This window comes from Larus michahellis, unplaced genomic scaffold, assembly GCF_964199755.1.
Source record: "Larus michahellis unplaced genomic scaffold, bLarMic1.1 SCAFFOLD_34, whole genome shotgun sequence".
Lineage (NCBI taxonomy): Eukaryota > Metazoa > Chordata > Aves > Charadriiformes > Laridae > Larus > Larus michahellis.
The window spans coordinates 2,039,637-2,054,321 of record NW_027436399.1 but is presented as its reverse complement, the minus strand read 5'-3'; the positions used below and the strand labels follow the sequence as shown (position 1 = coordinate 2,054,321).

General features: G+C 52.1%; 2 protein-coding genes across 2 annotated transcripts; both read left to right on the top strand.

The window, feature by feature from the left end:
* The first annotated feature begins 1,130 nt into the window (after positions 1-1,130).
* LOC141737368 (olfactory receptor 14C36-like) lies at positions 1,131-2,051 on the top strand. The gene has a single exon (XM_074572054.1). The coding sequence runs from the start codon at positions 1,131-1,133 to the stop codon at positions 2,049-2,051; it is 921 nt and encodes a 306-aa protein (XP_074428155.1).
* Positions 2,052-12,833: 10,782 nt separating this feature from the next.
* LOC141737337 (olfactory receptor 14J1-like) lies at positions 12,834-14,360 on the top strand. The gene has a single exon (XM_074572021.1). The coding sequence runs from the start codon at positions 12,834-12,836 to the stop codon at positions 13,842-13,844; it is 1,011 nt and encodes a 336-aa protein (XP_074428122.1). The 3' UTR covers positions 13,845-14,360.
* Positions 14,361-14,685: the final 325 nt, after the last annotated feature.

The window sequence follows — 14,685 nt, the reverse complement described above, 5'->3', positions numbered from 1 at the left end:
CCCCAGTCGTGTCATGGCAGGGTCCTTCTGCAGTCGTGAGGGTGCTGCGTGGGTCGTGTTTCCTCCCAGCTCCAGATCACCCCCAGGACATTTGCAGAGGGTCCTTTTGGAGAAGTACAGAGAGGCAGCATTTACCTGAAAGAAACAGGGTCCCTGCTTGGAGTTTTCCACTCCTTCTTTGCTGGGTGGGTTGTGAGAGAGAGGATTTTACATCTCCGTTCTGGAGAAGGCAATGATACCCTGGTTCTAGCAGGAACTTTTCTAAGCTGCTTGTTAGCGCTTGCAGGCACTTGCCCTGAGGGCAGAGCTGAGCACACAGCAGGTGTGGTGGGTTCTCTGAGCACTGAAAGGGAGGAGACCTGGGGACAATGACACAGCCCCAGGCAGAGACAGCTCCGGGGGGCAGAGACATGGGCAGAGAGTGAAAGGGAGCTACTGCAGGAAAGGTCATGGGAGAGGGGATTCCAGGCCCTCCCTGCCATCCCCTGCAGTGCAGGTGCCTTCCCTGGAGACATTCCGTGGTCTCCTCTCCCCACACAGTAGAGTCCTCCACCCCTGACTATCCCGGGTATTAAGTCCTGAGTGTCCTTCCCAGCAGCCCAACCACCAAAGAGGAGAAATCCTTGAGTGTCTGACTGTGTCTCCCTGTCCTGACTCTCTTGGCAGGAGAATTGTCCTGACTCTCTTGGCAGGACCCACAAGGTTTCACTTGCAGCACAGCAGAAATGCCAGGGATTTCTGCCTTAAAAACACTCCTCAGGTGTGGTGGGGACACTACAACAGAACAACACCAACAACAAGGTGCCCTGAGCTCTGCCCTGCAGTCGGGTGACAATGCTGAAAAGCCCTTTGATGCCAGGAGTGGAGGTAATCTGAGATCACCCCGTGTTCCTTTTTACCCATGGCTGTAGGGCAGGACTGAATCCTGCAGATATCTCAGCTCTCTGGTGGACTATCAGCCAGCACCAACCAGAGTGTACAAAAAGGACCTGCAAAAGGTCTTCCTGAAAGGAGAGAGCCAGTTTGGTGGGTTTCTAAGACCAATTGAATACTTTAGTTTGAGAGAAATCTTCCCTAACTTCTCACTGCTTTTCTTTCCATTAACAGGTCTCCAAGCCCAGGGGAAGAAAATGTCCAACAGCAGCACCATCACCCAGTTTCTTCTCCTGGCATTCGCAGACACGCGGGAGCTGCGGCTCTTGCACTTCGGGCTCTTCCTGGGCATCTACCTGGCTGCCCTCCTGGCCAACGGCCTCATCATCACCGCCATCGCCTGTGACCACCGCCTCCACACCCCAATGTACTTCTTCCTCCTCAACCTCTCCCTCCTCGACCTGGGTTCCATCTCCACCACTCTCCCCAAAGCCATGGATAATTCCCTCTGGGACACCAGGGACATCTCCTATGCAGGATGTGCTGCACAGCTCTTGTTCTTCGTCTTCTTTCTCACAGCAGAGTATTGTCTTCTCACCATTATGGCCTATGACCGCTACGTGGCCATCTGCAAACCCCTGCACTATGGGACCCTCCTGGGCAGCAGAGCTTGTGTCCACATGGCAGCAGCTGCCTGGGGCAGTGGGTTTCTCTATGCTCTCCTGCACACGGCCAATACATTTTCCCTGCCCCTCTGCCAGGGCAATGCCCTGGACCAGTTCTTCTGTGAAATCCCCCAGATCCTCAAGCTCTCCTGCTCACACTCAGACTCCCTCAGGGAAGTTGGACTTGTTGTGGTTAGTGTCTGTTTAGGCTTTGGTTGTTTTGTGTTCATCGTGGTGTCCTACGTGCAGATCTTCAGGGCCGTGCTGAGGATCCCCTCTGAGCAGGGACGGCACAAAGCCTTTTCCACGTGCCTCCCTCACCTGGCCGTGGTCTCCCTGTTTCTCAGCACTGCCGTGTTTGCCTACCTGAAGCCCCCCTCCATCTCCTCCCCAGTTCTCGACCTGGTGGTGGCTGTGCTGTACTCAGTGGTGCCTCCAGCCGTGAACCCCCTCATCTACAGCATGAGGAACCAGGAGCTCAAGGATGCCCTGTGGAAACTGATGACCAGATGATTTTCAGAAGCAATAAACTTCTTCGGTCTTGTTTTGGAAACCACTCAGAATGTAACTTGTTACAGGGCAAGCCCATCTTCTGTAGCTTTTGTTAGTTTTGGTTTGAGTTTGTGATTTTGGCATTGCTTTTCTTTGTATAATGCTGTCCACAAAGAAGTGTCATCATTTTTGCTCTTTTTAACTATGCATCTACCTTAACTTGTGAATCCCACAGACATTGTAAAAGAGGACCAGTGCTCTCTGTGTCTTTAAACAAAAGAAAGAATCTTCTAGCGACTTGTTTGCCCAAGATCCTTCCTTTGGGCCCTGCTCTGGAGCTGCAGGGCTGTGCCTGTGAGCAGAGGTGGAGGGGAAAGGGTCTCAGCACAGCAGCACTGTCAGGGAGCACCAGCCTTGCTCTTTTCAGACTTATTCTCTTTCTGTTTCCACACTCTCCTGCTGAGCGCAGGTGTTGCTGTAAGGACCGAGTGCTCTGGCAGCTCATACTCCTGCTGTGTGCTGTCCTGTCCCCACAGGCAGGGACAGGCACTGGGCGCTTCTCCGGCAGAGCTGGCCTCCCCAACAGCTCCTCCGTCACCGTCACACCGTGGCATTGCCGCAGGGCGGTGCCTGAAGGCTCAGGCCTTCTTCCAAAGTTGCTCTCAAGGAAATGCCCAGGAAAGCGCCCCGCAATCGAAAACACCTGTGTGCAGCTTAACTGTGTGAGTGTGCAGGGGGGGACAAGCAGCAGGTCCCTCGCCCAGCCAGGGCTCCTGGGAAAGACAGGAAGGGCCAGCAGAGCAGGTTCTTCTCTGTCCCTGGCTGTGATGGACACTAGGGGTAAGATGCCCTAGGGTAATGCTTACAACTTATCCAGTAACAACCACCACTGGCCTCTCGCCCCAGCTTGGGGAGGTTGGTTGGTCTTCTGAAGAAGTCCATGTTTGTATTGTAGGAACCAGATGCAAGCATGCACATCGTGTGCGTGGGGTGAGATGAACCCGAGTAAGCCCAAACACCATCAGCTATTCCCGGGGCTTCAATGAAGGGCTGTGGGGTGGACAGTGTCTGGAGGTCACTTCACTTGGAGAGTAACGTCCCCTGGGAAACCCCCTGAATGCAGCACTGGGATGGGCTTCCTTGACCCCAGGTCCCTGTGTCCAGTCCTCACGCCGTGGGGCATCTCAGAGAGGTGCCGAGCAGGGAGACACAGCGCGGGGCTGAGGTGCTGCCGGCCTCTGGGAGTGGCAACAGGAGGCCATGGAGTCTGCTGCAGGGCCTCTGCCCGTGCCAGGGAAGGACTCGTGTCTCTGAACAGCCCTGCCAGCGCCCTGACAGTGCTGGGTGTGATGCCAGGAACAGCCTGTGTGCTTCTCAGCAAGAGACGAAGACAAAATAAGGTGAAAAAACTAATGGGTCAAAATAAAAGTAAGTAGAAAGAAGAAAAATCAAAAAATAAAAAACATTAAAAAAAAAAAAAAAAGAAAAAGCTTAAGAGCAAAGGCCACATGCAGAAGAAAAGGCAAACCGAGGAAGACTTTTTTCTCTATTTCCCATCAGCAGACAATGTCAAGTCACCTCCTGGGAGGCAAGGATTCAGTACATGTAGTGGTTTTTATGGAAGACAAATGTGTTATTAACGAATGTCCTCCCAGTTCCTCTCTCACAGCTTTTATGGCTGAGAATGTTGCCACATTGCATGGAATATCCCTTTGGTCAATTCAGTAAAGCTGTCCCATCTATGGCCCATCCCAACCACTTGCCCACCCCGAGTGTACTGCCTTTAGAGGAGGTTGGAGGGACAGCCTTCATGCAGTGCGAGCGCTGCTCAGCGATAGCCAAAACACTGGTGCGGGATCAGCACCATTCTAGGCACGAGTAGGAAGCACAGCAGGGTATGGCTGCTATGGGGAAAGTTAACTCCATCCCAGCCAGGCCCGGTACAAGGGTGTTCAGGGGTCTCTTCCAACCTGAACCATTCTAGGGTTCAATGAATCTCTCCTTGGAGAGCTCTTTGAAGACAGAATAGAGAGAGGAAGAAGAAGAAACAGAGCGGCAGAAGTAGAGATGCAAAATGCACCATTCTAAATATAGAAGTTCCTCTGAGGAACATTTCTCCCCTCAAAATATTGGTAGGAAATCTGTGAGATAAATTTGATGAAAGAAGCACCCTTTTTAACTGCTCAGGGACTGGGCCACAAGGAGGGTGATGGGTGGGTATGGACTCATAGAATCACAGACTCATAGAATGATAGAATGTATTGGGTTGGAAGGGACCTTGATAGGTTATCTAGTCCAAGCCCCCTGCAGTGAGCAGGGACATCTTCAACTAGATCAGGTTGCTCAGAGCCTCATCCAGCCTGGCCTTGAATGTCTCCAGGGATGGGGCCTCCACCCCCTCTCTGGGCAACCTGGGCCACTGTCTCACCACCCTCAGTGGAAAGAACTTCTTCCTAATGTCTAATCTAAACCTGCCCTGCTCTAGTTTAAAACCATTGCCCCTCTTCCTATTGCTACATACCCTTGCAAATGTCGAGCCATTGACCACTGCCCTCTGGATGCCATCATCCAACCAATTCCACATCCACTGAACAGTCCATCCATTCAATCCATATCTCTCCAATTTAGAGAGAAGGATGTTGTGGGGGACCGTTTCAAAGGCCCTACGAAGCCCCGATATACAACATCTGTAGCTCTTCCGCTGTCGACTGATGTGGTCACTCCATTGTAGAAGGCCACTAGATTGGTCAGGCAGGACTTGCCCTTGGTGACGCCATGCTGGCTGTCTCGAATCACCTTGCTGTCCTCCATGTGCCTTAGCATAGCCTCTAGGAGGATCTGTTCCATGATCTTGCCAGGCACAGAGGTGAGGCTGACAGGGCCGTAGTTCGCAGGGTCCTCCTTTCTACCCTTTTTAAAAATGGATCTCATGGTAACAGCATCAGAAAAAAAAAAATCCAAAAAAAACAAAAACAGAAAAAAAAACCCAACACAAATTTGAACATCGTGGGAGCACAACTGGGATGGACAGACTAGCACACTGATATCACCCTCAGGGACTGAGCAGCTGCCTTCTGCTTCCTCATCATCTGGAGGCACTACTGTGTGTCACCCAAGTCAGACCCTTGGGTCACATGAACCATTTTTCAGTTCTCATAGACTATACTCATTATTTCTCCATCGACTCTGACAAGAGCCGAGTTACCCAGATATCCAGGCTGTGGACGGCATATTTCTCATGCAGTGACCGCTTGGAGTAGCTCTACTGACCTCTCTCCATATTTGCCATTCTACAGCTTTGAGAGGAGGAAATCACCCTGCAGCGCCTGGCCCTGGCCATGGCTACTCCAAGCCATAGCACTGATTCCTCACAGCCTTTCTGACTTTGGTCTTTCGGTCCTGGTGGGAGATGACATTATTGTCTTAATCCTGAATTTGTTGGGTAACCCAAAAGGACGTACTGGAGGCTGTTGGGTTATATGTAGGGCTTCAGAGAAATCAGGGAGTGCATTAACCTCACACAAGGGCAGGAGATACTTCCCGCTGGAAGGGGTTATTTGTGCTATTGGCCACACAGCCACCCAAGGCAGCTGGGGTAAGAATCACTCAACCAGGTTTTAGGCATTGGGGTGAAATGAATCTGCACAAATACAGAGATTTGCAGTGTAGTGACGTGACCCCGTCCTTTTTTCCTTCTCATGCACGCAGCTCAAATACAAGCTTTGTCTCCAGGCCCCTTCTGGATGTGAACCATCATGCAGACAACAGAAACAGTGTGAGTTCAGCCTCTCGGGGCAAACTTTGTCTGACATGGGGATAACGTGGGGCACAGGCACAGGTTTGAACGCAGAGAGGTGGAGGTGCGGAGAAGCCTTTTCTGTTGCTTCACCGTTGAGGTAAACCCAGATTGAACAGGTTTCTTTTCTGCTTCCCTGGGTTTTTTGGGGTTTGTTTTTTATTCCCCTTCCATGAGTTTAGCAGTTTCCCTTTGAGCAGCTAAATCTCATTTTTCAGTTTCTCCACTTTTTAAAGACATAGATGAGTCATGCCTGACATCTCATGATGGATGAGGGAAATGTCTCAGCCTGCAACTGGAAAGAGGTGAAGTTGTGAGGAGATAAAAGTGTTGCTTCAGACAACAACTGGTATGAATACAGCAAAAATAGAGAGTGAAGGTGAATGAGCAGGAAAAAAAGGAAACCTGCCCAGTCCATAGTGCTCTGCAGAAGAGGGCTGGGGCTGTACATAACATGAGGTGATACAAGTGGGATCACGACTTAGAGAAAATTTTTCAGCAAGGCTGTGTGAGAGAGGACCAGATAAACAAGAGACTCCACAGTGTGCGGAAGTGATGGGAAGAAAGGTCTTGGGGTAAAAGCGTGAGAAACAACGGGAGAGATTTGGGTTGCAGAGATTTGAAGTAGTCCTGTCCAGGTCTGAGAGGCTGAGTTTCAGAGACAAGGGAAAATAGAGAAACTCTCAAGCATGTTTTGGAATTCGTGGTACTATCACTAACAACAGAGAGGACGTTGCTGCAAGGCAACTCTTATTCTTCATGATGATGCACTAAAGCTCTTTTATTTCCTTCCCAACACTTACTGTTACTTGTCAAAGTAGCTGTAATTTTCAGTAATTAGCCTCTGGCACGAAGTTCTCAGGACAGTGGTTTTGCTCTCGCTGCTATCTCTTTGTCACCATTTAAAGATGACACCTCGTAGACAGAATTGCCCTGAATTCATGCCCGCTTTGTGTATTTACTCCCTGGTTCCAGTAAGAGGTGGAGGGTGGGAATAAGGAAGTTGGTCCAGGCCAAGGTACAGATCCCAGATTTCTGGAAAGGCACAAAGGAAGGCAAATTTTTCATGCGGTGGTGTGACCGGCATCCACTGCTCCTGACCCCTGGAGTACCCTGACACAACACCGTGACCTGCATTTCCAGTCTGCTGAGTCCGAACTGTGCAGCAGAGATCCTAGAAGCTCTGAACTGCCTTCGTCTGCCCTGCGTTTCAGCACGTCAAATGAAAGTAACCGAGTCAAAGAGTTGGTTTTGAGCTTCTTCACAGCCTAAAGCGCCGCATGGGTAAGGAGACTGGCCAGGAAATGTAAATAATCAAAGGTAGGATGAGACACCTACAGAGCACAAGACAATGCCACCCTGAATTGTCCCAGGAGCTGAAGAAACCCTCACCTGTAGCTGACTCTCTTCTCCTGGGGCACACTGCAAGGCACAGGCTCATGGAAGGGTTTTTGGGAAAGGGGTTGATGGGGGATCCTCTGGTCCAGCCTCTCACCAAAAGGTAGGGTTGTCAATCCCCAGGTCAGGTTGGGTGACATTCTGGGGAGCTGAAAACCTCCAAAGATGGAGATAACAGAGAGTCGATGGGTGTCCTGCTGCAGGGCAACGTCCGCCTAGTCTGTGTTTCCTAATGCTCAGTATAAATCTCCATGGAGGATGCTTGCCGCTGTTGTCTCTGCCAAACGTCTGCCACAGCAGAAGAGTTTGCCTCCACCTTCCTCTCTCGAGGAAGATGTCACCTGCTCTTAGACTGCCCTGTGCCTCCCCTTCAGCAGACTGAAGAGGCCCAGTTGTCTCAGCCTCTCCACACAGCTCATGTGCTTCAGGCCCCTAACCCCATCCTCACAGACTTCCTCTGGACTTTCTCCAGTTTCTCCATCCTCCTTTCCCAATGGGATCCATATATGGCATCCACCATAACTCCCACACCCTTCTCCCCAGGACACTCCTCAGCCAGTCGGGTCACAGCCTGTCCCAGTGCACGGGCTTTGTTCTGCCCCCAGTGCACACCTTGCCCCCTTTGCCTTATGAAACTTCAGGAGGTTTTGTTTGGCCAAGTCCCCAAGTGCGTCAAGGTCCCTCTGGACTGAAAGGCCAAATCATCAACATTTCAGGTTTTTTGGACAGTGCCTCAAACCAGATAAGCATATGGGGAATTGCAGGATGCTACAGGTCATGAAAGAGAATGATTTGCTTAGTGGAGTTGGCACCCGAGTTTGAAAATCAGCCCACCAACCATCTCAGATATACCCCAAGGTTGTAAGAAAAAAGAAAAGCATGGCCAAAGGGGAATGGATGAACAAGGAAGCCGATCATTTTGGAGGGTATTTCGATAAAAACAGAGAAGCAAATGTGGTTTCAAAGAATGAAAAGGATGTGGTCAGGGCTGTTTGGGGGCACCTCTGAAGCACCCTGGCACCTGATGTGAATTACTTCTGGGGTCAGAGACAACCTAAGAGCTTTCCCTAATTTGAAAAAATGAAGGGGAAGAAAGGACAGTCATATTTAGGCTAGAAGGGTCCTCGGGAGGTGTCTCGAGCAGCCTCCTGCAGGGCCAGACCAGTTACTGCGGGCTTTCTCCAAACACATCTTGGTCACTTTCTAGAAGAGATCCAGTGCACGCTCCCTGGGAAACAGCTTCCAGCACTTGACTATCCTTATGCGGGAAAAGTTTCTCCCTGTATCTACCCTGACCCTCTCTTTTGTCATCCCGTTGCCTCTTGTCTTTGTGTCTTGTACCATGGACGTGAGCCTGACTCAGACTTCAGAATGAACAAGCCCAGCTCTCTCAGCTTCTTCTCACAAAACATGTGCTCCAGCCCTGACCACCTTTGTGGGCCTCCAGGGATCTTTCTCCACTGTACCAATTTCTCTCTGTAATTGGGGTGGGTGTGTGTGTGTGTGTGTGATAAACCAAAGAAATAACCTGGATGTGGTGTAACAAGTCCTGAGCAGAAGGGGATCATCACTTCCACTGTCTGTGCTCCTGCTCCTACAGCCCCGAATGCTTTTGGCCTCCCTTGCCGATGGCTCATGGTTGTCCCAATGAAACCCAAGGACCACCAAAGTCTTTCCTGCAGAGCTGCTATCCAGCCATGCAGCCCCATGCCCTCTGCCATTGCACAGGATGAGTGCACCTCAAGGGGAGAACTTTGGCGTTGTCATTATTGGATACTGTGTGCTTCCTTTTGGCCCAGCCTTCCAGCCTGTCTTTGTCCTTTGGGTGGAAGCCTTGAGCTCCAGCATAGCGTTTGTTCTCCTCCATATGCTGTCATCTACAACTGTTATGGAAAAGCACTCTCTCGTCTCCTCTGGGTCGTTATAAACACATTAAACAGGGCAGGTTGCAGGATAGACCCCTGCAGAACCTTACAATCTACAGGCCTCCAGGCAGTGTAACACGCATTGACCATGTCCCTCCGAGCCCGCCTGTACAGATGGTTTTAGCTATCCATTAGCCATCCATGCAGGCATTAGCCATCCTAGCTTGGGCATAAGAGCGTTCTGTGGGACAATGCTGAAAACTTTGCTGGCTTCCAGGTCAAAGATAACTACGTCTCTCCTTGCACCTAACAGTCACGTCCTTTCTTCACATAAAGCAAGTAGGATGGCCAGGCACAGTCTCCCCTGGGTAAATCCTGTCACCTTCTCTTTCAGCCACGAAAGAATTGTGATCTGAGGGGACCTGCTCTGGAGCACAGCCTTTCACTCCCCTGCTCATCCATGGGGCATTTCTGAAAGGTGCATGCAATATTTGGCTGCCGCCAGTCATCAGGGAGTGCCCCCAGTTTCCAAGATGATGGAAGTGGCCTCTCCGTGACATCAGCCTGCTCTCTCAGCTCCCTGGGATGCCACCCATCCTGTCCTAGAGACTGGTGAGGATGGCGCTTGCTCAAGTGACTCCTGACTTGATGCCCATCCACCGCTGGTTGTTCTCCTCCAGGGTCCTGCCTCAAGTCACAGAGGCCTGGGAGACCTTGCAGGGAAAGATCGAGGCAAAGAGGACATAGACAATCTCAGATCTGTCTACACCTGCTCTCATGAAACTCAGCAGTGGCCACACACTATCTTTGTTTCCTCTTTAACTGTTCCTGATGTTTTAAGCATGCAAAATGGCGCCATTGAATTGCCTCTCAAGTTTAGCCTGAGTTTCCATCCTTGCTATGCCTGGAGGATGCTGTCCTTGGACACCAGCTGTACTGAGCTGTGCCACCATGTCTGGGCAGTGTATCCCATCCCTGACAGAGGTCTGCCTCCATCAGCAATGGCTCCAGCTCATCCTGTCTGTGCCCCTGGCTGAGGGCATTGCTGCACATTTGGGCTGAAGCACCCCAGCTGTGGCACCAGGCAAGCTCCTACTTGCCTTAAGGAAACCTGGTACCAAGTGTCCAAGACCCCGTGTGGGCAGAGACTTTGCTTCAGAGCAGAGATGTGGGACTGACATAAGACAAGTGAATGTCTTTCTAGCCCTGGGACTACAGACTCAGGGTGAAATGTCCTAATTCACTCAATGGAATCATCCCCCGAGCTTGGAAAAATGAGATCCTTCCCTTTCACCCTTCTGGTGTCTACTATTGGGACAAGAGGTGATTCTCCTACCAACACTTTTCTAATAAAAGCAATGCCACAGGACATAAGTCTCTCTCCAGCTGAGGGAGGGAACGTCAGCGATTACATCAGCAGGTTCCCCTGGAGCCCCAGGGACAGCTGGAGGGAGCCCCGAGGGGGCAGAGAAAGGGCTGCCTTGGGCTGGTCCTCTGCTGCTGAGCTGGGCTGGGCTCCTGGCATGGAGGGAGCTGATGGCAAGCGGGCAGCGCTGCAGAGAGACAGCTCTGCCCAGGAGCAGCTCCTCTGCCAAGCGCAGCAGGGCTGAGGGCACTGCCTGCAGGCAGCGAGGGCAGAGGAGGGAGGCAGAGAGTGTAAAGGCAGTCTGGGGTGGGAGGAGAGAGGAGAGCTCACTTGGAGAAAGATCTTCACGGCCCTGAACAGGGTAAGTCTCTGGCTGCAGGGCAATGCAGCTGCGGTTCCTGGAATGATCTCCCAAAGCTGGCACATCCCACAGCCTCTGGGATCTATCAGGAGGTCTCTCACAGTTTCTCCAGCGTAGAGGAAAAGGACTTGCTTTGGAGCAGGGCTTCCCTGTGGCTCTGTCAAAGGGACAGGGCACATCAGCTGCCTTCACCCGGGGATGGCTGCAGTGTGAAGGTGGGTGTGCAGCCAGGGGTGCCCAGGGCTGTCCTTCAGAGCAGGGTCCCTTCACCCAAGGGTGCTTTGTGCCGTGGCAGGGACTTATCTCCTGTCAGGATCAGCTCTCCGTTTACCTGAGGAGCTCCCACCAGCAGTGTGGGGAGAAGCTGTGGGGGGAAGAGGCAACTCCTGGCAGGAGAGTGTCCTGCTGTCAAGGGGGTGCTGCGTGGGGCAGGGCTGCTCTCAGCTGCAGTTCACCCCCAGGACATTTCCCAAGGGATTGTTTGAGGGAAAGCTCAAGGCAGGAATTACGTTACAGATAAGGAGCTTTCCTGCGTTTGTGTTTTTATTTTCCTAGTGAGAGGGTGGGGAGGCAGAACAAGGGATACATGTATAGGGAGCTCTCAAGTGGGAAGAAGTCAGTGAGACTCCTGAGCTGTAGCTTTGAGTGATCAGCAGGTCTGCCAGGAACCTCCTGGAGTGCCTTCAGCCACTCCTCTGCCCACGGGCAGCACCAGCATCAGCTCTGCTGGACCCATCGGGGTTGTTCTGACCTGCCCTTTTCCACCTGCAAACAGGAACATGAACCCGGCCAGTGCCCGGCAAACAGGCAGGTTTCTGTGGGGCCAAGGGGAGCGCACAGGGGTTGGGATGGGGTCTGTGAGAGCTGACGGGGAAAAGACATGGGACAGGGAAACACCTCCCAGGAGGAAAATCTCCCGGCAGCAGAGCTATGATCAGGGAATGAGAGGAAAGAGAAACCAGAAATGCTGTGGGAGGAAGGATTCAGAAAACTCTGTAGGATCCCCTCCAATGCAGACCCCTTCCCCTGAGCAAGTGTCTCCATGGGAATGAAGTGTCCAAGCTCTCCTCTAACCCGTGGGGCTGTGGGCAAAGTAGTCTATGTGGCTGGGGAATGAGCTGACTCTCCCCTTCTGAGATACCATCACTAGGACACTTGGGTGTCTCCTTGGGGTGTCCTTCCAAGCACTGCGCTGCCCTCCAGGATGCCAGTCTGTCCTGGAGCATCCTGCTGTTACCTGAATGCCCAGTGGAGAAGCGCAGAGACGCTACGACCAAGGAAAGGCTGCTGGGTTTGTGAAATGAGCCATGTGTGTCCTTGGTGAGAAGTGGGGTGCTGAGACCTTGAGAGAGGGTGAGACGCTGAGCTCTCGGCAGGGGGTTTCTCTGCTCTCAGCAGCGCCTGGTGTCTTTTCAGGTCTACATGTGAGTGTGATTCCCCTCTGTCTCAGAAAGGCACAAGCAGAGGGCAGCTGGGAACAAGACAGAGGGACAGACCAGCTCCCCTCGCTCTGCACTAACCCTCAGACAATCCCCTCGCCTGGCAGGACTCCCTTTGCTGTCCCTGAACGCAGCAGAAATGGTGAGGGTTTCTGAAATCCAAGAGAATCTCCTGCTGAGACGGGAGAGAGCTGTATGAGAACCTCTCTCCAACACTCTTGCAACTGTGGTTTCATGGCAATGGGAGTGCAGAGACTGACGAGCCCTTTTTTCATGAGGAGAGGTTTATCTGAGAAATTGGGACACCAGGACTGCCCACCCCATTCCCACGCATCTGCTGCTGCAGAGCAGGGCTGACTCCTGGGCATCCGGCGGGCAGAGGTCCCGCTCCTCCTGGCACACCTGGACAGGACCAACCAGAGCTCCAGCCACAGAGCTGAATGAAGATCTGATAGAAATGGAAAAGCAGTGCAGAGTGTGAGGTATGAGAACTGGTGTGGATTTTTCTCAGAAAAGTCTCCCCTAACTTGTCACTGTGCTTTCCTCCTTGTTCAGTGCTCCACACCCAGAGGCAGCAAATGTCCAACAGCAGCTCCATCACCCAGTTCCTCCTCCTGGCGTTCGCAGACACACGGGAGCTGCAGCTCTTGCACTTCGGGCTCTTCCTGGGCATCTACCTGGCTGCCCTCCTGGCCAACGGCCTCATCATCACCGCCATCGCCTGTGACCACCGCCTCCACACCCCCATGTACTTCTTCCTCCTCAACCTCTCCCTCCTTGACCTGGGCTCCATCACCAACATTGTCCCCAAATCCGTGGCCAATTCCCTGTGGGACACCAGGGCCATTTCCAACAAAGGATGTGTTACACAGGTCTTTTTTTTCTTTTTCTGTGCTGTAGCAGAGTTTTATCTTCTCACCATTATGGCCTATGACCGCTACGTTGCCATCTGCAAACCCCTGCACTACGGGACCCTCCTGGGCAGCAGAGCTTGTGTCCACATGGCAGCAGCTGCCTGGGGCAGTGGGTTTCTCTATGCTCTCCTGCACACGGCCAATACATTTTCCCTGCCCCTCTGCCAGGGCAATGCCCTGGACCAGTTCTTCTGTGAAATCCCCCAGATCCTCAAGCTCTCCTGCTCACACTCCTACCTCAGGGAAGTTGGGCTTCTTGTATTAGGGTGTTTTTTAGCTTTTGTGTGTTTTGTGTTCATCGTGCTGTCCTATGTGCAGATCTTCAGGGCCGTGCTGAGGATCCCCTCTGAGCAGGGACGGCACAAAGCCTTCTCCACGTGCCTCCCTCACCTGGCCGTGGTCTCCCTCTTTATCAGCACTGCCGTGTTTGCCTACCTGAAGCCCCCCTCCATCTCCTCCCCATCCCTGGATGTGGTGGTGGCTGTGCTGTACTCCGTGGTGCCTCCAGCCGTGAACCCCCTCATCTACAGCATGAGGAACCAGGAGCTCAAGGATGCCCTCTGGAAATTAATGACCAGGTTATTTTCTGCAGCAATAAACTGTCTCCTGCAAATCACTCATAATGTAATTCATTATACGCCAAGCCCGTCTTCTGTAGGTTTGGTTAGGGGTTAGGTAACTGTGCGTTAGGTTTGGTTGAGGGTTTTGGCTTTTTCTTGCCTTTTTTTTTTTTTTAATTATATAATGTTGTCCACAAAGTAATGTCATTATTTGAGATTTTTTTTTTTACTATCTATTTATCCAAATTTCTGAGACTCACAGAGTCATGCCCAAAATCCTTCTTCTCAGGCCTTTTCTGGAGCTGCAGGGGTAGAGCCTGAGCGCCGAGGAGGAGGGGAAAGAATCCCAGTACTTGCAGAGCACCAGCACTTGTTCTTTCCGGGGCTGCTCTATTTTCACTTCCACACTCGCCTTCTGAGCCCCTGTGTTGATCGAAGGCCTGAGTGCTCTGGCAGCTTGGTCATGGTGCTGCTGTGTAGCAGCTCTGTGATCACAGGCAAGGAGAAGCAATGGGCACCTCTGAGAAAAAGCTCGTCTGCATAACAGAGTTTCCACCATGAAAGGGGATCTGCTCAGGGCAGCGCAGGAAGGATCAGGTCTTCTTCCACAGTTGCTGTCAAGAGCGTTCCTTCAAACGTGCCCTGGTGAGGGATGCCCAGTAAAGAGGTAAAGAGTGTGCGTGTGCAGGGTGAGGGCACACACAACAGTGTCCTTGCACAGCCACACCTCCAGGGACAGAACTGAAGGACCAGCAGAGCGGGGTCTGGTCTGTGCCTTTGTTTGCTGGACACCCCGGGGAAGCTGTCCCAGGGCAATCGTCACAGAACAGACACCTGAAACCACCATTTGCAGAACTGGACGCCTACGCAAGCCCAGAGAGGATGTTTGTCTGCCTGTGGAGAGACACCGAATAACGAGGTCAGAAGTCCCTGTTTGCATGGTTCAGAGGAGATTT